This window comes from Chionomys nivalis, chromosome 5 (genome assembly GCF_950005125.1).
Source record: "Chionomys nivalis chromosome 5, mChiNiv1.1, whole genome shotgun sequence".
NCBI lineage: Eukaryota > Metazoa > Chordata > Mammalia > Rodentia > Cricetidae > Chionomys > Chionomys nivalis.
The window spans coordinates 34,299,230-34,321,568 of record NC_080090.1 but is presented as its reverse complement, the minus strand read 5'-3'; the positions used below and the strand labels follow the sequence as shown (position 1 = coordinate 34,321,568).

General features: G+C 44.8%; 2 protein-coding genes across 2 annotated transcripts in view; both read left to right on the top strand.

The window, feature by feature from the left end:
* Nucleotides 1-1,510: 1,510 nt before the first annotated feature.
* LOC130875096 (rRNA-processing protein FCF1 homolog) lies at nucleotides 1,511-2,135 on the top strand. The gene has a single exon (XM_057770770.1). The coding sequence runs from the start codon at nucleotides 1,523-1,525 to the stop codon at nucleotides 2,117-2,119; it is 597 nt and encodes a 198-aa protein (XP_057626753.1). The 5' UTR covers nucleotides 1,511-1,522; the 3' UTR covers nucleotides 2,120-2,135.
* A 19,731-nt stretch (nucleotides 2,136-21,866) lies between these two features.
* The window catches only part of Bmpr1a (bone morphogenetic protein receptor type 1A), a 110,034-nt gene continuing 109,561 nt past the window's right edge, over nucleotides 21,867-22,339 (top strand). The window contains exon 1 of the mRNA XM_057769575.1: nucleotides 21,867-22,022. The gene's annotated coding sequence lies outside the window, so the exon portion shown is untranslated. The remainder of the gene's footprint in view (nucleotides 22,023-22,339) is intronic.

Here is a 22,339-nt window from a genome sequence, read left to right as displayed (position 1 = left end):
GTGGGTGCTGGAACTTGAAGAACCACCATGGTCCTCTGCAAGACTAACAGGTGGTCTTAACCACTGCGACATCTCTCCAGCTCCAACTTTAAGATTTATTTTTATTGCTTTTTAACTATGTGTATATATATATATATATATGTGTCTGTGTATGTATAGGCATGTGTGTATAGGTGCCTGAAGAGTCTAGAAGAAGGTACTGGATTTCTCTGGAGCTGTAGGAAGTTGTGTACTGCCTGAGATGGGTGCTGGGGACCAAACTCAGGTACTCTGCAACAGTCATGCAAGCTCTTAACCACCAAGCCATCTCTCCAACCCCACAGGTTCATTTTTATTTTGCTCCACATAGCTTCAAATAGAGAAAAGTTGCTCTATTCCTTTCATTTCCTTTTTTTCCCCAAGTAAATTAGAGGAAAATCTCTTCACTTAATGTCACTCATTAAGAAAAAATAATACCAAGCCGGCAGTGGTGGCGCATGCCTTTAATCCCAGCACTCAGGAGTCAGAGGCAGGTGGATTTCTGTGAGTCTGAGACCAGCCTGGTCTACAAGAACTAGTTCCAGGACAGGCCTCAAAACTACAGAGAAACCCTTTCTCGGAAAAAAAAAAAAATACTGAGCATGGACAAAGCCTCAAGGCTGGATTCCTAGCACCTTACAAAGCATCCCAGGACTCAGTAGGTAGAGGCAGGAGTTTAAGGTCACCCAGGGCTACACAGTGAAACCTTATCTCAAAACAGGCAAGCAAGCAAGCAAGCAAACAAACGTACTACTTTAGTAGTGATAGCAATATGAAGTTACAGCAAATTTTTAAATAAACAATAAAGAAAAATCTCATAAAATCATAGGATTTAAATTTGGAGGTGACTAAGAGGTCATCCAGGGACCTTCTAAATGTGAGACTAAAGTCTGGAGGTTCGGGAAGTGACCTGTTGCAGAATCAGCCAGAAGCCATGGAATAAGGATGGACTTTGATATGATGAAACCTGGGCTTAGGTCAGGGCTATTTTACACACTTTTAGTGATACTGGGAGAGACTCTTTTCAGCAGTTTATCCATCTGAAAAAGACAATAACACTTTTGCCACTGAGCTATTTTGGAACCCAAATGTAAAACCATCTGAAGAAGCCGGGTGGTGGGGGCGCACGCCTTTGATCCCAGCACTCGGGAGACAAAGGCAGGAGGATTTCTGAGTTTGAGGTCAGCCTGGTCTACAAAGTGAGTTCTAGGACAGTCAGAACTGTTACATAGAGAAACCCTGTCCCAAAAAAACAAAACAAATATTCTGAAGAAATTGCAATTCAAAATTTTCACCAAAATGTGATATTAGTGATTACTGCCAACACCAAAGCCATTGACCCTGCTGCATTTTCTTCACTCATTCATTTTCCACCCACTCCACGCACACAGCCTTCTGGGAGAACTAGCTGTGAGAATAAATGATGTAACAAATAATTCAAAAACACGAACCACAGAAATCAGAATTCGGCATCATGAGCCTGCATCAGGAGTGCAGCGTGAACATGGGGAAGCAAAAGAAAACAAGAAGATATGCGACCATGAAGCGAATGCTTAGTCTCAGAGATGAGAGACTTAAAGAAAAGGATAGATTAAAGCCTAAAAAGAAAGAGAAGAAAGATCCCAGTGCGCTGAAGGAAAGAGAAGTCCCCCAACATCCCTCCTGCTTATTCTTCCAGTACAATACACAGCTGGGCCCACGGTACCACATCCTTGTTGATACCAACTTCATCAACTTTTCCATCAAAACCAAACTAGACTTAGTGCAGTCCATGATGGACTGTCCGTACGCCAAGTGTATCCCTTGTATAACTGATTGTGTGATGGCTGAAATTGAGAAATTGGGCCAGAAGTACCGAGTGGCATTGAGAATCGCCAAGGATCCACGATTTGACCGACTTCCATGCACACACAAAGGAACCTATGCTGATGACTGCTTGGTACAGAGAGTCACTCAGCACAAGTGTTACATTGTGGCTACAGTTGATCGGGACCTCAAACGAAGAATCCGGAAGATCCCTGGAGTTCCTATCATGTATATTTCTAACCATAGATACAACATTGAACGGATGCCAGATGATTATGGAGCTCCTCGGTTCTAATTCTTATCTGACCACATTCGCCTGCCTTTCTTTACCAGCTTTCTCTGTTGTCAGTTAATTAAACACACTTTTTGTTGTTTCTTTAAAAAAAAAAAATTTCTATCCTTGACTGGGTGTTGGAGACAAAATAAAAAGTATTTGTCCTGAGCTACGTATGGCATTTCTCACCTGCAATACCAGCACTTGGAAGGCAGAAGCAAGACCAGGCTGGAAGTTCAAGGCCAGCCTGGTCTACATAGTGAATTTCAGAATTCTATAGCAAGACCCCATCTCAAAAACAAATAAGTTTGTTCTTTTGCCTCCTCAGTCATTAAGCAGATATTTGCTCTTTTCTGGTGGTGACACCTCCCTATGAAAAGGGACCCCTCCCGAAGGATCCTCACCCGTCTCCAGATGAGGAGACTCAAGAGAGACCTGGTACAGAGCCCCAGTTCCTACCCCCAAAATGCTATAAAACCACCATGGTCTGGAGTGGTGGTGCTCCCCTTTAATCCTAGCATTTATGAGGCAGAGGCAAACAAGTCTCTGTGAGTTAGAGGCCAGCATGGTCTGTATTTTGAGTTCTAGGTTAGCCAAAGCGGATGAGTCCCTGTCTCAAAAACATAACAAACAAACCACCCAGCTGACCCTCAGTGGTCTTGAGCAACTCGGGGCGTATGTTTATGGTTTTGTTGTTTTAGTTAGCTTATAAAGTGGGTTTCCTTATGGCATTTTCTTTTCTTTTCTTTTTTTTTTTTTTTTTTTTTTTTTTGGTTTTTCGAGACAGGGTTTCTCTGTGGTTTTGGAGCCTGACCTGGAACTAGCTCTTGTAGACCAGGCAGGTCTCGAACTCACAGAGATCCGCCTGTCCCTGCCTCCCAAGTGCTGGGATTAAAAGCGTGCGCCACCACCGCCTGGCTTTCCTAATGGCATTTTCATACATATTCATTTGGGTGGATCTTCCCTTCCCCTCTTCTCCCCTCGGCTGTGTCCCCCATCTCCTCTTAAACCCTTCCACTCAGTGTTTCCTTCTACTGCCATATCATATGTGCTTTAGTGTCCTTCCCACCAACCAAGGCTTCCTGTGTGTTGTCTGCTCCACTGTCCCCCAGACAGCCTACAGGAGGCAAAGCCAGGCTGATAGAAGGATGTTCCTCCCGGAGGAAGCACTCTGAAGATGAATGGAAGCCATCCCCAAAACACATTTTGGATAAAGCAACAATTCACTGAGTGCTCACCAGGGGTCTGGACAGCAAGAGCATGACTGTGAATTCCACAGACAATCTACTTTGAGGAACTTAAACTCCAGGCAGTTGGAATCAGCCAGATCAGAAAGCAATGTGTGTTGGGTTAACTGTGAGAGCAAGAAATATTTGGGCAAGAGGCTGAATTTAGATGAATTCCTGTTAAGGACAAGACATGGAGAAAGAGTTCTAGCTGAAGCCGGACAGTGGTGGCGCACGCCTTTAATCCCAGCACTTGGGAGGCAGAGGTAGGCGGATCTCTGTGAGTTTGAGACCAGTCTGGTCTACAAGAGCTAGTTCCAGGACAGGCTCCAAAACCACAGAGAAACCCTGTCTCAAAAAACCAAAAAAAAAAAAAAAAAGAGTTCTAGCTGAAATAAGCTTAGCATTGGGCTCTGTTTTTCAAGGAATGTGTAACTCAGAGTTGGAAAGCCGATGTAAAATAACTTTTCGAGTCTTTTTAAGGGACAGGTCCAGAATCCAGTGTTTCTTCTCAAGTTCCACTCACATTTAAACCATTCATACGACCTGGGCAATAGATGGCTCCTTGATATATGATCGTTTATGTCCCAGTAAACTCATCATAGGCTGAAAATATCCTAAGTAAAAACTGTATTGAAGGGACTGGGGATGTCCATAGATGATGGTAGAGTGTTTGTCTATCATAGATGAAGCCCTGGTAGCAATGTGGAGAGTGTGGTGACATTTGCTTATAATCTCAGTGCTCAGGGGATGAAGGTAGGAGGATCAGAAGCTCAAGGTTATCCTGTTGTCCTTGACTACTGATGTGAGATGTCCTTCTGTGTTACTTTCATTGGTTGATGAATAAAGCTGTTTTGACCAATGGCTTAGCAGAGTAAGGTCAAGTGGAAAATTCAAACAGAGATAGAGAGAGAGAAAATAGGCAGAGTCAAGGAGATGCCATGTAGCCACCAAAGGAGAAACATGCCAGAACATTACCAGTAAGCCACAGCCTTGGGACGATACATAGATTAATAGAAATGGATTAATTTAAAATGTAAGAGCTAGCTAGGAATATGCCTGAGCCATTGGCCAGTGTCATAATTAATACAGTTTCTATTTGGTTATTTGGGTCTGGATGGTCAGGAAACAAAAGTGCAATCTTAGCTTAAAGGCTACCCTAGGCCTGAGAGCCTCTGAAAAATCACCCTATCTCTCTCTGACTTACATCTCAAAGGAGTGCTGAAATTACGGATGCACCCATCCCATCCAACTTTCTACTCAGGTTCCAGGGAACGAACTCAGATCAACATTAATTAGGCTTGCATAGTTAACATCTTCACTTGCTAAGCCGTCTTGCCAGCCCATAAGCTGCTTTGATTGAGTGGTCGAGGACTATTTTGATGAGGTGACATTTGAAAGATGAGAAGAAATAAACCATACCAAAGTTTGGAGGTGGAGGCCAGCCAGAAGGAAAAAGAACAGTAAAGAACTTAAGGGGAGTAACTGGAATCCCGAGGACTTAGGGCTTGAGAACATAGGTCGGGGAAGGGAGGAGGGAAGGCACAGTGGGCCTTGGCTACACTGAAGAAAACCAAAACCATCTGCTGATTGCAAAGGGAGGAAATACATGATTGACAATAGGAGAAAGAACCTGAATCCTAATAAAAGCAAGAGTTTTATTTTTCTTCTAAAACATTTCACTTGGAAACAGTGTTCAGAGTTGAAGCAGCTCTAGAAGAATGTGAAGAAACTCTTACAGTGGAACGCTGTCAGCTAAACCCTGGGGAGACGGCGAGCTGTGTGGGCATGATGTCTGGGAAGCCCAGATCTGTGCTGTCTACACACCCACACACACGGACACCTTTCCTTTGACTTCATTGCAATCACACTACATGCACTGTTCTGAGAACCACTGATTTTGTAACTGAGAACTCCATTGTATGACCCTAGTCACACGTCTATAAAATGCAACTGGAGGATTATCTGAGAATAGGGATTACGATTCATCTCTTGATTCAGGTTGCAGGGATACAGCCTGCCATTGATTTCGTCAACTACTTCTCTTGGCCATTCAACACCTACATCTTCTGTCTTGTGCCTCTCTGGGAGTCTCAGGTTCACATGTCTGGGCTTTGCCACCTTGTCTTACCTGGATGTCCCACTCGTTCCACAGGATGGAGGAATGACTTGTGTGTGCTTTCTTTGCCTTTTTCCCAGCACATTGGCTGATCTGAGGAACACGTTTTTGAACTGAGGCGGGAAAGCCAGAATCTTTTCCCAAGATTACGTTAAAACTGGAACTCATACCGAGATAGCCTCTTTGTCTTGTTAGTGGTTATGCTAGAAGTCCAAGAACATCTTCAGTGGGAGAGAACAAAGCCAACTGGCACTGAGAAATAAAAACTGTAAAAGACTCTCCAAAGAGGTAGGCTCCTCCGGCCTTTTGGATCTACTCCTTCCCAAGGCTCTATGCCTATCTTTTCTTTTTTTTGGGGGGGGGGGGGTTCGAGATAGGGTTTCTCTGTGGTTTTGGTTCCTGTCCTGAAACTTGCTCTGTAGACCAGGTTGGCCTTGAACTCACAGAAATCCTCCTGTCTCTGCCTCCCGAGTGCTGGGATTAAAGGCGTGCACCACCACCGCCCGGCTATGCCTATCTTTTCTGTGGTTTAATAAATTTCTGTTTATCCATGAGCTTCTTTTTTTTAAAAAAAAAAATCTATTACCTTTATTTAATCAGGTGAGGTGATTCATGCTTTTTCTTCTAGGACTGGAGACAGAGGCAGGCTCACAGAGGTGAGCTCAAGGCTCTTGGACTGCAGACAGAGGCAGGCTCACAGAGGTGAGCTCAAGGCTCTTGGACTGCAGACAGAGGCAGGCTCACAGAGGTGAGCTCAAGGCTCTTGGACTGCAGACAGAGGCAGGCTCACAGAGGTGAGCTCAAGGCTCTAGGACTGCAGACAGAGGCAGGCTCACAGAGGTGAGCTCAAGGCTAACCTGATGTACATAGTAAGTTCCAGTCAGTCAGAGCTATTCAGTGGGTCCCTGTCTCAAAACAAAGCATTTTATAACATGTATTTAATTTTTCATCCTAGCCGGGCAGTGGTGGCGCACGCCTTTAATCCCAGCACTCGGGAGGCAGAGGCAGGCGGATCTCTGTGAGTTCGAGACCAGCCTGGTCTACAAGAGCTAGTTCCAGGACAGGCTCCAAAACCACAGAGAAACCCTGTCTCGAAAAACCAAAAAAAAAAAAAAAATAAATAAATAAAAATAAATAAATAAATAAATAAAATAAATAATAATTTTTCGTCCTGAGAGGGCAGTACAGGTGGAGTCAGAGGGCAATCTGTAGGTGTAGTTTTCTCCTTCCAGTGTGTGGGTTCCGGGGCTGCAACTTGGTTGTCAGACTTGACAAATACTTTACCCGTGAGCCATCTCGAGGGCCCACCTTGAGCCTCTTTAAATTGGGATCGGCTTGGCTGGGAATGTCGTTCTGTGAGTGATACAGACACACATAAATGCCCTAGGTTTGATCTCTACCACTGCCAGAAACACACACATGCACAGGCACACACACACGCACAGAAATATAATGCTCACTAAACAAGGATAACAGGGGCACTTTGAATCCTCCTAATCTGCCACTCAACTCACCCATGCCATCTTTCTAAACACATAATGTAGCAAAAAAGTGGGCCTGCATTCCTTCAAGCAAATCCAATAGCTTTGCTGTCCTACATCCCTTCCAAATGGGGTTCTGCACCTGCCACTGGCTGAGCCTCTATCCTACCACCCAAATTGCTTCTCCTGAGTATCCGGTCTTTCTGTGGACTGTACGTACTACCTTATCATTGAAACTAGAATTATGGAGTTATCCTAGCTCCTATCTGCTCCACAGTGGTTCTTACTGACAAACAGTAATTATTCCAGGTTGCCAAATGTACTTCCTGACCCTATCTGTTGCCTCTCCATCCTCAGGATCCTGCCTTCTGACAGCTCTCCTCTGCTGATGCAACTGGTCTGTGTCCATTTTGCTCCCTCCAACCATCTCCCATTGGGACTTCTAAAAACAGATCTGAACAACCATTCAGTGGACTTGCATGACAACCAGATAGGGCTTCCCATTATTTTTGTAGAGCCTTCAAGTCCCCTGCTGGTCTCCCCATCTCTTGTGTGCCTACTTTCATAATAGCATTGTGTTGGCCACTTCTCTGAGTTTCCCCAACACCCCTGCACTGTTAACTAGCTAACAACTGTCTGCTTATGTATTCTCTCACTGGCTTCCACAGGAAGCAGTTTGTGAGGAATGACTCTTTGGAGCACATTTGGTAGATGGACTGGGTTGTGCTATTTAGACTTAAACCTAAAATTTTCATTTTTTCCACTGGATTATATCTTTTGGTTTTCCCAGATACAGGCGGGTATTAGACTGGAAAGGCTTGGAAACAAAACACAAAACAAAGAATGCCATCATTGTTGTCCTTTAGCTGAGAACCTAGTTCCTTTTTTTCAACAAACAAATTCTATTCAAAAACTAAAGCATTTTATTACACAAAGTTGTACAATACCCAACCATGTGCAAATTGGCCATCCTTTTATCTGGCTCCAGCTCAAAGCCATGTGACACGTATATAAAAGGACATGGAGACCATTTCCAGGCAGTTTCTAGGCTCTGGAAAGGAGCCTGCAACAACTTGTGTAGCTTTCCCTCTAGTGAAGCAATTGCAGGTGGGTCCGGAGGAGCCAGTGTGAACCAGTGGGTCAGAAGGAAGGAAAGTGGGGGTGACCATTCTAACTGGCATGAGGTTGGCTGCAGAAACCCCTCCTGCTGTACCGTGTCTGCCTGGGGGTTGTCAAGAGAGATGAATTGGTGGTGAAAAGTTGTAGGCTAAGATTGGAGAAAGGCCTAGGAAGCCTGGGGTTCGGGTTCATGGGGTTGTCTTGAAGAATGGAGTATTAGGTATGAATGTTTATGCCAACAGTCCCAGCACTTGGGAGGCTAAGGTAGGAAGATCCCTTTGAGTTCAAGCTCAGCTTGGGTTACTGAGTAAGTGTTAGGCTAGCCTGGGCTAGGATGAGAGCCTGCCTCAAACTCTACCCCCAGAAGAAGGAAGAAAAGAAAATCAAACACCAGAAGTATTCATTTTGAATAAGAAAGGGAGGAAGCAGCAAAGGACTGGAGTTACAGCTTTCTAGGTCTTTCTCTCCTGAAATCCCTTTAGGCAAATGATCAGAAATGAGTACATAGGAATGCCTGCTCCCCTGATTACAATCTAGCTTCCTTTCTCAACCTAGACCTTTCCAGCAATGCTCAGCCTTACAAAAATGAGGGGTCCTTGAAAAGTGACTCTGGATCAAGGCCATCAGAAAGAAGAACCCACCCATTCTGGGGTCCCAGCTCCCTGGTTCATGTATGTTAGAAACTTGCCATATTTGTTCAGGCAGGGTAGTTCTCAGAGCCAGGACCAAGACATGCCCTGAAATTGAGAGGTTAAATCAGATTACCCAATGAGAAAAGGTTGAATCACCTCCACAGTCCCACCCCCAAACAAGTGGCTCTCTTTCTCCTCCTTTGTTGATTTGTTCCTATCTGCGAAGGACAGGTTGAATGTGAGGGTAAATGCTAACAAAAGCAAGCTGTCGAATGTAATATTAGGCTGGAGGTTGGGAGGAAGAAAGGGTATTACAGACGCCTCAGGCAGTGGCTCCGATCTGAACCATAGATGTTAGGTCCCTTCAAGTTGCTTCAAATGATTAAAATAACTAGATGTATCTATGGCTTGTAGGTTCATAACCAGGATGTGACTTTAAAGGAAAGAAAACATTTTTTTCTTTGTTGTGCAAGTGGGTCTCGAATTAAGCTCATGAGATTCACTTGTCTCAGGCTCCCAAGTAGCTGGAAATACAAGACACATTTTCTTTGTATTTTATAGTATATTTTCCTTGTTTATGTTTAGGGATTGGCACTTTCTATTTTTCCCACTGAATCTTTACAACCCTACAAGGCAGGGAAGCCAAGGTTCAGACTAGTTCAGTGCCTCGCCCTAAAATATCTCTCTCTTCAGAACTCAGTCTCAAATTCTGTACCTTTCCTTAGTGGAAATGTTACGCTCACCAGAAACACAGGAGGAAGCCAGTTGAGTCTGGTTCCCATTCACTGAGCTCTTTTTATGAACCAGGTGTAAGAATCAGCAGGCAGCGGGCTGAGGTACGGCTCTATTAACAACTTACCATGTGTTGGGCCCCAGGTTTCATTTCCAGCACTGCAAAAATAAAATAGAGAAAGAAGAAAAAATAAGTGACCATTAATTTGAGGTGAATAAGATTTCAGTGTGGCCTCAGAGGGATCTTGGTCTGGTGGAGGAAACAGAACGTCACAGCTTAGTTTCACTATCATATAGTAATAAATATTTTCACAACTTTCCCGTAAGGAAGCCATAAAAGCAAAGTACTCTAGAGAATGGAGAAATTTCTTTTTGATCTATTAGTTTTATTTTTAAAATCATGTCCTGCTGGTGATGGTGGCGCATGCCTTTAATCCCAGCACTCGGGAGGCAGAGTTTGCCTACAAGAGCTAGTGCCAGGACAGGCTCCAAAGCTACAGAGAAACCCTGTCTCGAAAAAAACAAAAAAAAGAAAGAAAGGAAGAAAGGAAGGAAGGAAGGAAGGAAGGAAGGTAGGAAGGAAGGAAGAAAGGAAGAAAAACAAAACCCACCACAACAAAAAAAATCATGTCCTTCAAGTTGTTTTTCAAATTAGTTATTTTTATTATATTTATATATATATTAAAATTCTTCAAATTTTGTTTTTAATATTTTGTGGCTGTTGGTTTTGTTTTGTTTTTTTAGACAGTATTTCTCTGTGTAACAGTCCTGGCTATCGTGGAACTAGCTCTGTAGCCCAGGCTGGCCTTGAATTTATAAACTAGAGGATGACCTCGAGCTTCTGGTCCCCTGCCTCCCCCTCTCCTTGCTGAGGTTGTGCAGCCCGTTGAGCCCAGGGCTTCCTATGTGAGACATAAGCACTTTACCAACGGAGTGACGTTCCCAGTCCCGTTACTCATGACAGAAAAAAAAAAAAAAAAAAAAAAACCACAAGGAAGATTCTCTGCAGCGTTGTGTACTTCATACTCAGCGTTAGGTATTCTTGCTTGAAAGCAGAAGACAATACCCCGCCTCCACCCCATGATGGTCCAGTAGTGAGCAACCAAAGTTCTCTAGGGGGAAATTCCAGAGCAAAGCAGGGGAAAGGAGCTGGGTCCCAGCCCAAGCTGTAGGTAGCAGGAGTCAAATGCTAATCACGGCGCTGTGCTGGGCTTTCTGTGAAGTGTGGCCTATTAGGCCTTTAACGGTTGTTTTCTTTCCTCTTCAACATAAACACTAGTGGACAAATCACTTTCTACAAGGCAAACGAACGGCAACTGGAATTGAGCACTGACTTCACGCCAAGCACCGGCATGTACTAGTTAGGCGAATTCCCACATCTGTCCCATTAGGTGGAAATACTTCTGTCGGGTATTCCTCTTCCGGAGCCTATTCTACTCCCAGGAATTTATTCTCACTTTTCTCTAATAAATTAACGTTCGCTCTTCTTAAAAACATATTATCTCCTTTTTGTAGATGTAGCAACGGGGATTCTAAGAAGCTGACAAGCTTTGTGTTGGTCCAGCCAAGATTTGACCCTATAAAGTTTATGTTCTTCCTGCAAACCATGCTGAAGCCCACGCCTGCGCTCCCCGGTAATGGCAGCAGAAGCAGTAGGATTGGCTTCCAGTTTCAAGGAAGAGAAGGCAGACTTTCCATGAGCGATTTGGTCATGGAAACTTCCAAGCGATTCCTCCTGGGATGCCCCTCTGGCGGGCACTTTGGCACCCTTCCTCACCAAGCCGTGTGTGTTGAATCTGGACAAGGGAAGGGCGTATGGGCCATCCCCTGGGAGTGTCCACTGAAGTCTGCTTTACACAGTTTATAATTTGCTGTCAACAGCTTCTGTCCCTAATTAAACCTGTAGGATCATGCCTGAACTTTTAGGAAACAAGGTTTCTTTTTATGGTTTGCTCCTCAGTGGTAAGAAGTAGGGCCCTCTTGAGTCCACGGGTCTCCTCTACTTTGGGCCCCAACTCTGGAACTCTGGACTGTAGCCTACAAACATACAGGTCCTGGAAAACACCCAGCAAATGCCAGACGTGGGGACTACTGGCAATTAGATTCAATTTCTTCCAGATTCTGCCGAGCAGGGCTCCAGGACACCTCATGCTATTTTTGCCAGACTGGGTGAAGCTGTAACAACTCTCAGCTAGAAGGCGCTGCTTCTGAGGAAGCACTTTGGTTCAGAGTGATTCATTCCTCCGAGAGGCAGGTGCTCAATGAAATCACCTTGATATGAAATTGGCAATAATAGAAAATGAATGGGGTCTGATAGCTTTATTTTTTGCTAATTAAGTAGAGTACGTGTTTATTGAATAAAATCTTGAAAACACATGTAAATAGAAGAAAAAGTGATCATGGTCTCCTGCCTAGAAACAACTACTATTTAGCAATTTGGCCAGCTTTATATTATTCAAGGATTGTGGTTAACATTTCTTACAGTTTATTGTGGCAAAAAACAGTTCATGTAAATTGAAATCAGGATTTTTCTTTTAAAGATTTATTTTTTATTTATGTGTGTTTCTGGGCATGCACATGTGAGTTCCCACAGAGGCCAAAGAGGGCACTGGATCCCAGAAAGCTGGAGTTACAGGAAGTTGTAAGCTGCCCAACCTGAGTGTTAGAAACTGAACTCAGGTCCTCTGTAATAGTATGTGCTCTGAGCCACCGAGCCATCTCTCGGCCCCCAGGTAGCATGTAAACGGAAACTTTAGGTGCAGAGTAGTACTCATTCAGACACCTTCCTAGTTATAACTACAGGAAGAATTCCTGGCACAGGCGGCGTAGGTACTAGAGCTCTTGAGTGCCTGCAGCACACAGCTTCATAGTGAGGACGGTCCTTTAGACATTTCCGTGAGAACAGAAACCTCCACTCTAAGGTGTCTCATCTTGGCAGTCACTAATCTTACACAGTCCAGCACTGAGTGTGGCTACAGAAGGTGAAAATGTGAGCAGGAAAGGCTAAATTGATAAGATTAATTTTATGTTTTATTTACTTAAAAAAATTTTAATTTTAGCTGGGTGGTGGTAGCGGTGGCTGCACTTGGGAGGTGGAGGCAGGCGGATCTCTGTGAGTTCAAGGCCAACTCGGTCTAAAAAGTGAATTCCAGGACAGTCAAGAATACACAGAGAAATCTGATCCCCCCCCCACACACACACACAAAAAGTTTAATTTTAGAGGCAGGTAGATCTCTGTGAGTTCAAGGTCAACTATACAAAGAAATCCTGTCTTGGGGGCAGGGAGTTTATTTTTGGTGGTCCTGGGTATTGAATCCCGGGCCTAATACCACTGAACAATTACTGCCCCCATCAACTTTGAGGCCAGGACTCTTAAACTGCCCACGCAGGCCCTGAACTCTACCTGGGCTTTCAAGGTACTTGGTATGCTAGGCTAAAACTTTCCTTCCTGAATTACACCCACAAAACATTCTGAAACCCTAGAGTTCGTAGGCTTGTGTCCCTGACCTGAATACTTATAACTAGTTTATAATCCACGTATTATATGCAGACATATGCAGGCCAAGTGGCTATTATGTTGGCTGAACAGTTCTACACAGAGGAATCTATAAAAACTTGATGGTCTTTAAGTATGCAGTGGACAGGAACTGAATGAAAACTGGCATTGGCAATGTGCAGCAAGTCATCTGAAACAGTGACAGAACTCACTGCTTTCCTTGTTTTTGTTTTTTTTTTTCAGCCAGCAATGACACTCCATGATAAAAAAAAAAAAATGGAGAGGGGCTCACAATTAGTCTGTGAAAAGGAAGTCAGTCATTAACTACCTTCTGACATCCTAGCAATTAGCCGGGCTTGGAAGAAGAGCAGGTATCTCCAGCGAGGTGCCAAATAAATAGGAGACAAGAGCCTGTAAAAATGAAAAGCCTTTTGGTCTTTCATCACAGGATAATCCAATGCGTTCGAATTAAGGGCAAAGAGCTCAGCGATAGCCTTTGTGAGGAAGTGGGAGCTGTGTAGCAGGATATCCTTCTTCCGCACTAAAGCACCCAATTCTTTCAATTTTATATACAGCGGAAGCAATTAATTGTACTAGAACGAAATCCACAGCTGGCTTTTCCTGATGGCCCCATAAGCAGCGAGCACTATTGTTCAGCTTCCGGGACAGAAGCAGAGTCATTCTTCTGTGGCAAGACGGAGATCTTCTGATTGCCTAGTGCAGCTTCTCCAAGGATAAAAACATGCTAACGTCCGAACCTCAGCGTTTCTTGTCATCACACATTTGAAGGCGCAAGCAACTGTCAGAAGTTAATTTTTTATTTGCAATATAATCCAAACATGTGACTTGATGGTGGTACTTCTTCTAAACTTTATATGACTGAATCATAAGTTATTCACTTTTGTTTGTTTTATATGTTTATATGGAGTGACTGCACTGCCTTTTTTTGTGATTCAACATTCATACCGTGGCTATTTAGGGATTGTGCTAAACAAATATGATTATACATTAAAAACCCAGAAAACTCAACATTTCAAACTGTTGGCCTGTATGCGGTTGCTTTGTCTTCTAGATGCATCAAAACACCATATTTCATTAATTTGTAGATATATGTTTTAGAAAACCTTCCAAAACCACAATGTCTTCCACTTATTGATGTGTTTTAGTTTAATTGGAGGTTTTTTAGTCTAAAATAATATTTTATAATCAATAATATCTTTGTTACTATGGAAAAAACAATAGTAACTTTTGTTATGAAGAAAAATACATGGAAGCTTCAATTACATATCTTATATGAAATTTTAATTTTATTAAGGCAAATATGAAGCTTGTCAATTTTATTTCTTCCCCAATCTTTTTTTAACTAACCAGTTGTCGTTATTACTGTTATTATTTTTTGGGGGGGTGTTTCTCAGTAGTTACGGAGCCAGTCCTGGAACTCGCTCTGTAGACCAGACTGACCTTGAACTCCCAGAGATCCGCCTGCCTCTGCCTCCCGAGTGCTGGGATTAAAGGTGTGTGCTGCCCGGTTATTATTTTGTTCTTTAAACAATTTTTAGAAGATTTTTTATCTTATGTCTACGAGTGTTTTGCCTGCACATGTGTATGTATCACATGTATGCCTGGTGCTCTGGGGAGTCAGAAGAGGGAGTCACATCCCCCGGAACTAGAGTTAAGATGGTTGTAAGCCACCGCCTGGATGCTGGGAACTGAACTCAGGTATTTGCTCTTAACTGCTGAGCCATCTCTCTAGCTCTTATTTTGTTCTTTTGAACAGTCTCATGGAAAGGAAACCAGGATGGACTGGAATTCCATATGTATCTGAGGACGACCTTGAACTTCTGGTCAATGTCACTTCCCAGCTTCTGGGAATACAGTTACACATCACCATACCTGGATCAAAACCAGTTGTTTTAGATTTTCTGGTGCTGGAGTCTGAACTTCGGGCTTTGCATATGCTAGGCAAGCCCTCTGCTGGGAGCTACCCTCTGCTCTAGCTCCAGGTTTTCCGGTTATAAAAGTGTTATTGCCCAGTGTACGAGGTAAAGCTTACTGAAGAAAATAGTAGCTACCCATTGGACTTTAACTCAGAGCACTCCCAATACTCTGTCCTGATTTCCTTTTGTTTATGCAAATACTTATTTGGTAACAGAAAATTAAATGCTTAAGTATATCTCCCAACTACCCTAAAAGGTACATAGTATTAAGCAATTAAAAATTCATTTCTTAAAAATCTTCTTTGATTAACATGTAATAGCTGTACATGTTTATGTTGTGCAATATTTCAAAGCAATTCTAAGACATGTACTTATCAAATCTGGACAATCTTCATTCCGTCTCCTTATCAGCTTTTTTTTTTTTTTTTTGAGCCTTTGAGTGTCTCTCTTCACATTCTTCTTGCTTGAAATATGTAACAGGTGTGAGTCTTGGCTTTGCTCTCCAGCAAAGCACACATTCAAGTATGTGTGCCTGAGCGCACATGCGCAAACACACACACATTAGACTGAAGATAACTGGAATAGTACTTTCGTGGTGTTTGGCACATATGTAAGTGTTAGAAAAAACAACTCTGTGTACACCTTTAATCCTAGCACTCGGGAGGCAGAGGCAGAGGCGGGCAGGATCTGAGTTCAAGGCCAGCTTGGTCTACAAAGCGAGTTCCAGGACAGCCAGGTCTACACAGAGAAAGGTGCCCCTGCCACCACCTTCCCCAAAAAGAAAGAGAGAGAGATACAGAGACAGAAAAAAATAAAAGTGACTCTGGACAACACCAGCCATGAAAGGCAGAGTTTGAACAGTGCTTCCCTTAGTTACCTAGAACCCCCGGTGTTCAGCATTTAGACTATAGCAATGACGGTAAGAGTGTGGGTGGTGGGTGGGTGGGGGTTGGTGAGACAAGAAGAAAACGGAGGATAATAGCACAGTCTGTGCAAGCAGTCTGTGATTACTTCCCTTCTCCAACTGGACTTTGAAAACAATGAATTGCAGAGGCAAAGATTCTGACACCTTTTGTATTCTGATGCCCTTAGCTGTCTCTTCCTAGGCTGGGAGGCTGGGAGGCTGGGACACACCTACTCAAGCATAAACGGTTAGGGGTACACAGTCTTTCCTGGGGAAAATCTAAAGGGTTAGGGTACACAGTCTTTCCTGGGGAAAATCTAAAGGGTTAGGGTACACAGTCTTTCCTGGGGAAAATCTAAAGGGTTAGGGTACACAGTCTTTCCTGGGGAAAATCTAAAGGGTTAGGGGCACACAGTCTTTCCTGGGGAAAATCTAAAGGGTTAGGGGCACACAGTCTTTCCTGGGGAAAATCTAAAGGGTTAGGGTACACAGTCTTTCCTGGGGAAAATCTAAAGGGTTAGGGGTACACAGTCTTTCCTGGGGAAAATCTAAAGGGTTAGGGGTGCACAGTCTTTCCTGGGGAAAATCTAAAGGGTTAGGGTACACAGTCTTTCCTGGGGAAAATCTAAAGGGTTAGGGGCACACAGTCTTTCCTGGGGAAAATCTAAAGGGTTAGGGGCACACAATCTTTCCTGGGGAAAATCTAAAGGGTTAGGGGTACACAATCTTTCCTGGAGAAAATCTAACAGATTGCTGTCACAAGGCAGTGTTTCTAGACTGAATGGGAATATGGCGTTTTACTAGAAGAAGCCTAGAAAAAGTGGCACGTCCAGCTGAGAGGACAGCTGCTTAGGAGGTGATCTAGTACAGTTCAGACATACAGTGAGGAAGACAGGTTTAAGTGCACAGCAAACTAAATAAAGATAATCAACACTTTAGAGAAACACAGGTACTGGTTATTGCTGGTTATTGGCTAAATACAGGATTATGTGTCTCTGAAAGAAGTGAGAAAGTAAAAAAATAAAAAAATAAAACAAAACAAAACAAAAAAAAAGAAGTGAGAAAGTTGTTTCAAAAGCAAATGGAGTCTCACATTAACTGTTAGAGGCAGGCTATTAAGACTGCCGTCAATGAAAGTTGTGCCAGGAACATATATAATGCCTAAACCATCATACAGTCACTGCTTAATAAATATTTCCTATGGATATGCCAAGCAGCGTGCTAGAAACCAAGGATAAGGGCCTGGTGCTATGTAGCTCAACGGTAGAACACACGCTTAGCATAAACAAGGCCTACCTTCAGTACTGAAAAAAACACAACAAAAGCAGCATTGCCCAACTGCAAGTCAGGATATTTTTACACGGCAAAAATTATTTATAGTATATCCAGTATATATACAATTGTATTTTCTATATATAACATTTTATGCTATATATACATATACAGTACATATTTTTTTTGCTGAAAACTCTAGTGTAATAGTTGTTAACTTACTGCCCTCGATGCGGGGAAGATGGGGCGGTGAGCTATACAGCACGATGGGGAAGGACACAGTTTGTACTGGCTCAGTGGGAGCTGGGTTGGGAGGAATTGCAGTTCCAGCTCCTTCCGTAGGCAGCACCTGATAACCAGAGAAGAGCAAACAACAGGTGGTATCTAGGAGAACAGCTGGCACCAGGATGCCCAGCCCGAGGAAATGGGGGAAAGAACTGATTACACACCGGGTAGAACAGTCAGGAACACAGAATACAGAAGAGCTAGGGCACATAGCATGGCTAGTCTGGATTCTAGGACTGGGGTGAATCCTGACAATAGACAGAGGAAACCTGCAGTCTCGGCAGGCTGATGGTGCAGGATTTGAATACAACAGGGCCAAGGTTAGAGATGTAGTCTAACAGGCAGAGTGCTTGGTTGGCATGCAGGCAGCTCTGGGTTATAGTCCAGCACTGCAGAAACCTGGTGATGTGGCACAAGCCTGTACTCCCAGCTCTCAGGTGGGAGCAGGAGGTCAGAAGTTCAAGGTCATCTTCTGCCAGTGACTTCCAGGCCAGCTTGGAATATATGAGACCTTGTCAAAAAACTAAATAAATGGCTCAGAAGGTAGAGGCACTTATTGCCAAGTTTGACAGCCTGGGCTCAATGCCTGAAACCTACATAGTAGGAGAGGACCAATTTTGGAAGTTTCTTCTTGCAAGCTATGCCAGGCATGTACCAGACCCAACAACAACAAGTAAACAAACAAACATACATACACACATATATACATAAAAGGGCTGTGGGTCAATTCTTAGACAAGAACCAGGGTCAGAGCTCCCCACATAATCAGGGAAGAGAGATACTCCACAGAAGTTCTCTGACTCCCTTTGCCTCTGGGTTCTAAGGTGGGGGAGGAACAGAGACCACCAACTACGTACGACCAAGTGGTGTTATTCTACGACAGACAGCTCAGGAAACGCCTTTCAGTCATAGAAAACAAGTGCTTCGAAGTAAAGCAAAATTAACATGGAGAAAAGGAAGGAAAAAAGTTTAGAAGGAAAAATAGAGAAATAAAATACTGTATGTAAACCAAGATAGATTATCATTATTAATAAAATGATATGGTAGTGTCCAGGCTGAAAATTGCATATGTTCCCTCTACTTCCCAGGATATAACACGTTTATCCATTTAATACTGGGTTTGTGACAAACTTAAGTGTCACCTACCAAGGGCATCCATCCACTAGTCTTTACTGAGCTCTTATCTCCATACCCACAATGACTTACGGCTGCCTTTTGCCTCGTAAAATCTTTACAACAGGAAAATGACTTTGGACGGATTAACTTGGATTAATCTATTGAACTTGGATCCCTGAAGGCAGAAGTCCCTATTTCACTAAGGATGATGTAACCCACAGTTTCCCTGGCCAATCCTCACCTTTTTCCTGTAGTCATGCTACTTCCTAACACTGATAGGGTCTTAGTGTCGAGTTTCAGAAGTGCCCGGAGGAAATCCATGCTTATCTATCTCAGTCACTTAACACCAGGCACAGCATTTAACAAACACTGAGTACTGCACACCAGGCACTGAGATCTGAGGAGAACACATCTACACATCTTTCTTCTCTTGGAGTTTACACCCTACAGGGCTGAGGGGCTCAGGCCATAAGCTAAGTAATTTCAGATAATAAAAAGTAATATAAAGAAAACAAAATCTGGGGTATTAATATAAGATAGGTAATTAGAAAAAGTGTTCTGAAGCCGGATGTGGTGGTTCCTGTCTTTAATCCCAGCATGTGGGAGGCAGAGGCAGTTGGATCTCTGGAGTTCAAGGCCAGCTTGGTCTACAGAGCAAGTTCCAGGACAGCCAGAGCTATTTATTTATTTATTTATTTATTTATTTATTTATTTAGGGTTTCTCTGTGGCTTGGTCTACAGAGCAAGTTCCAGGACAGCCAGAGCTATTTATTTATTTATTTATTTATTTATTTATTTATTTATTTAGGGTTTCTCTGTGGCTTTGGAGCCTGTCCTGGAACTAGCTCTGTAGACCAGGCTGGTCTCGAACTCACAGAGATCCGCCTGCCTCTGCCTCCCGAGTGCTGGGATTAAAGGCGTGCGCCACCATCGCCCGGCTCAGAGCTATTTATTGTACAGAAAAACCTGGTCTCAAAAAAACAAAACAAAACGTGTGGTGGAGGAGCCAAGACCTATTGGGAGGAAATGCTTCCTGATTTGCTCAGGCAACAACTGCCATTCTCAGGACCTATGATAAAACTAACTGCCCAGAGGAAAAGGACTACTTCTAGTCCCTTCTATTAACCTACTTAAAGGGATTCTACTGCATTACAGAATGTTAAATTGGACCTTGAAGTGTTGCCTTTGACTTTGGGGGCCAGACCGTACGTGTCCAGATGTCTCCTTGGGCTCTTGGCTCTCTGTTCATTTAGTGGGCAGGCAAACCGGAGAAACAGGCTGGCATGCTTATACATGCCAAGAGCCAAAAGGCAAACCATGTCCTGGCTCAGCTCACTTGTCTGTAGGCAGGTGATGGGCTGTGATATGCTACCGATTTAAGCCTGTGTACTAGGTGAGTTGATTTAAGAAGAGCATGAGAATAAGTTACAGTCCCAAATACTTGAAAGGGATCTTTTTGTAGAGAAGCAAAGATATGAATTAAAATCTGTTGTTTCCATTTTGCTATTATTTCAGCAGCATGTAACTCAAGTCAGGCAAAACCAATTCCTGCACTTCAGATTTCATATCCTAAAGCTCCAACTGCCTTCTTTATAGCCTGATTTCTAGCCCCCAAATCAAATTAGGCTGCAGAGGTCATACTAGGTTCACTTGCCACGGGTTTCTCTGTCACAGAACAGACAGGCATACGACTTTTGGCCAATGAGTCTGCAACAAAAGGTTCACTGCTTTCGCTGAAATTAAAGAGGGGTATACCCGTATGTAGAAAAACCAAGAAAGGAAAGTAACCATCTTTGCTGAATCTAAGAAACCTCTGCTATCACAATACAATACAGCAAGAAGACTGCAATGACTCAAAGCCAAGACGGCCCAAGAGTTCAAAAGATGGGAGAACATAACTGAAATGTAATTGAGTATCATGGAGCTCTGACGGTTCTGGAGGTGAAAGTAGATAAAGGAGAACACCCCCCTCCCCAAGTTTAAACTAGAATATAAGGGAATTTAAATGTTTTCAGTTGAATGAGGGAATATTTTGGAATCTAAGTTTTTTTTTCCATTCATCATGACAGAATATGTGTAAATACACAAGTATCAGTGCCCCAGTACATTCTCTTCTTTCTTCTATTTTATTGTTGAGACAAGGTTTCTCTGTAGCTTTGGAGCCTGTCCTGCTCTTGTAGACCAGGCTGGCCTCGAACTCAAAACTCAAGAGAGATCCATCTGCCTCTGCCTCCAGAGTTCTGGGATTAAAGGCATGCACTGCCACCACTCGACGCTCTCCTATTTTAAACGATTTTCCAAGAGATTTAAAATACTTTCAGAAAAATGAATTAACCAAACACTATATTTGTTGAAATACCGAAGAAGTTCGGTATTTAATGGCTGGTTTAACAGAAATCTTTTCTTCTTCATAAATAGGTTACCTAATACCTTTGATTTTCTTTCTTTCTTTTTTTTTTGTTTGTTTTTTGTTTTTTGAGACAGGGTTTCTCTGTGTAACAGCCCTAGCTGTCCTGGAACTGTACTTTCAATGGCATTTTGTACGAAGAATGGGAGGCAAAGGAAGAAGAGGTAGTGACAGCGATTTGCATTTTTCTAAAAGGAGGGAATGGGACTCGGGAGGGTAAACGAGGTCACCCCGCTGAGCCAAAGGTGGATTGAAAATCTTATTTATAGTCCACTGACTTCAGTTCAGCCGGCTCCCGCCGCTCCTTATCTTAGGGCCGAGGAATTCGCAGGCCGGCAGATCACAGCCACCCCAGCGCCCGGAGGCCGAAACGCGGCTTTCGCTAGTGCTCCCCGAGAACTAGTGCACCTCCGTGTCCCACCTCGCGGGCTAGATCCATGACCCGGGAGCGGGGGTGGGGTGGGTGGGTGAGTAAGAAAGGCGGTGCGGCTACATTTTGCTTTTCGATCACAATCCGAACGGGCAACCGATCCCGCACCACGGGGATTCGGTGCCTTCGGAGCAACCCCGCCGCTCCTCACGTGCGGCCCAAGCTTCGGCTCGAGAAGGGGTGTGCCCGCATGGTCTACTCCACGCAGTCCTGTGCCAGCGGCCCCTCCGTCACGCGGAAGGCTGGCCCCCCTTCCCGCGGCAACCTGGCGCCCCCGTGCCGGCCGCCGGCCCTCCTTCCCGGCAGAGGGGCGCCGTGCTCCACGGGCCTTCGGGCACTTCCGCCGAGCCCTCGGCCCCGTTCGTGTCCGGGGCGGGGCCGGCGCCCCGGGACGGGTGCGCGCAGAGCTGGCGGGTCCTTCCTAGTGCGCGCGCGCGCCGGCGCCGCTCGCCCGGGCCGCCCCTCCCCCCACGCGCCGCCCCTCCCCCCGCCCCGCGAGCTCGCGTCCTCCGCGGCTGAGGCGGCAGAGATTGGAATCTGCTTGCCGGCCGCGCGGAGGAGGAGGAGGAGGAGGAGGAGGGCGGAGGGAGGGAGGGAGGGAGGGCGGTTCGAGCTCCCGCGCGAGACGAGGACCGCACGGCCGCGCGAGGGGCGACAGGGCCCGGGCCGCTGCGCGCCGAGGGCGGAGGCCGAGCCGGGCCCCGGCGCCCCGCGCCTGTCCGTGCCCGCCTGCGCCGAGCGCTGGAGGATGAGTTTCTCGGGATCCCGGTGAGTTGGCGAGTCGCAGAGTGCGGGTGCGCCGCGGGAGACCGGCGAAGTTTGGGGCGACGGTGGCCGCGCGGGGGAGGCCGCGACGCGCTTCGGCGGGGCCTGTGGGAGACCCCGGCCCCGCGGCCCGGCCCGCCCGCGCTCGCCTTTTGTTCGCATTCCCACCCCTCGGAAGACGCTTCTGGAGTCCTTAAATGGGAACGAAGCTCTGCTCCCGCTCCGGAGCTGCGCGCCTGAGTCTGGGGCTGGGTCTCGGGATTCTTGCCTGGGGGGAAAAAAAAAAGAGAGAAGGAAGCGTGTTCGGTGCGGGGATGGAG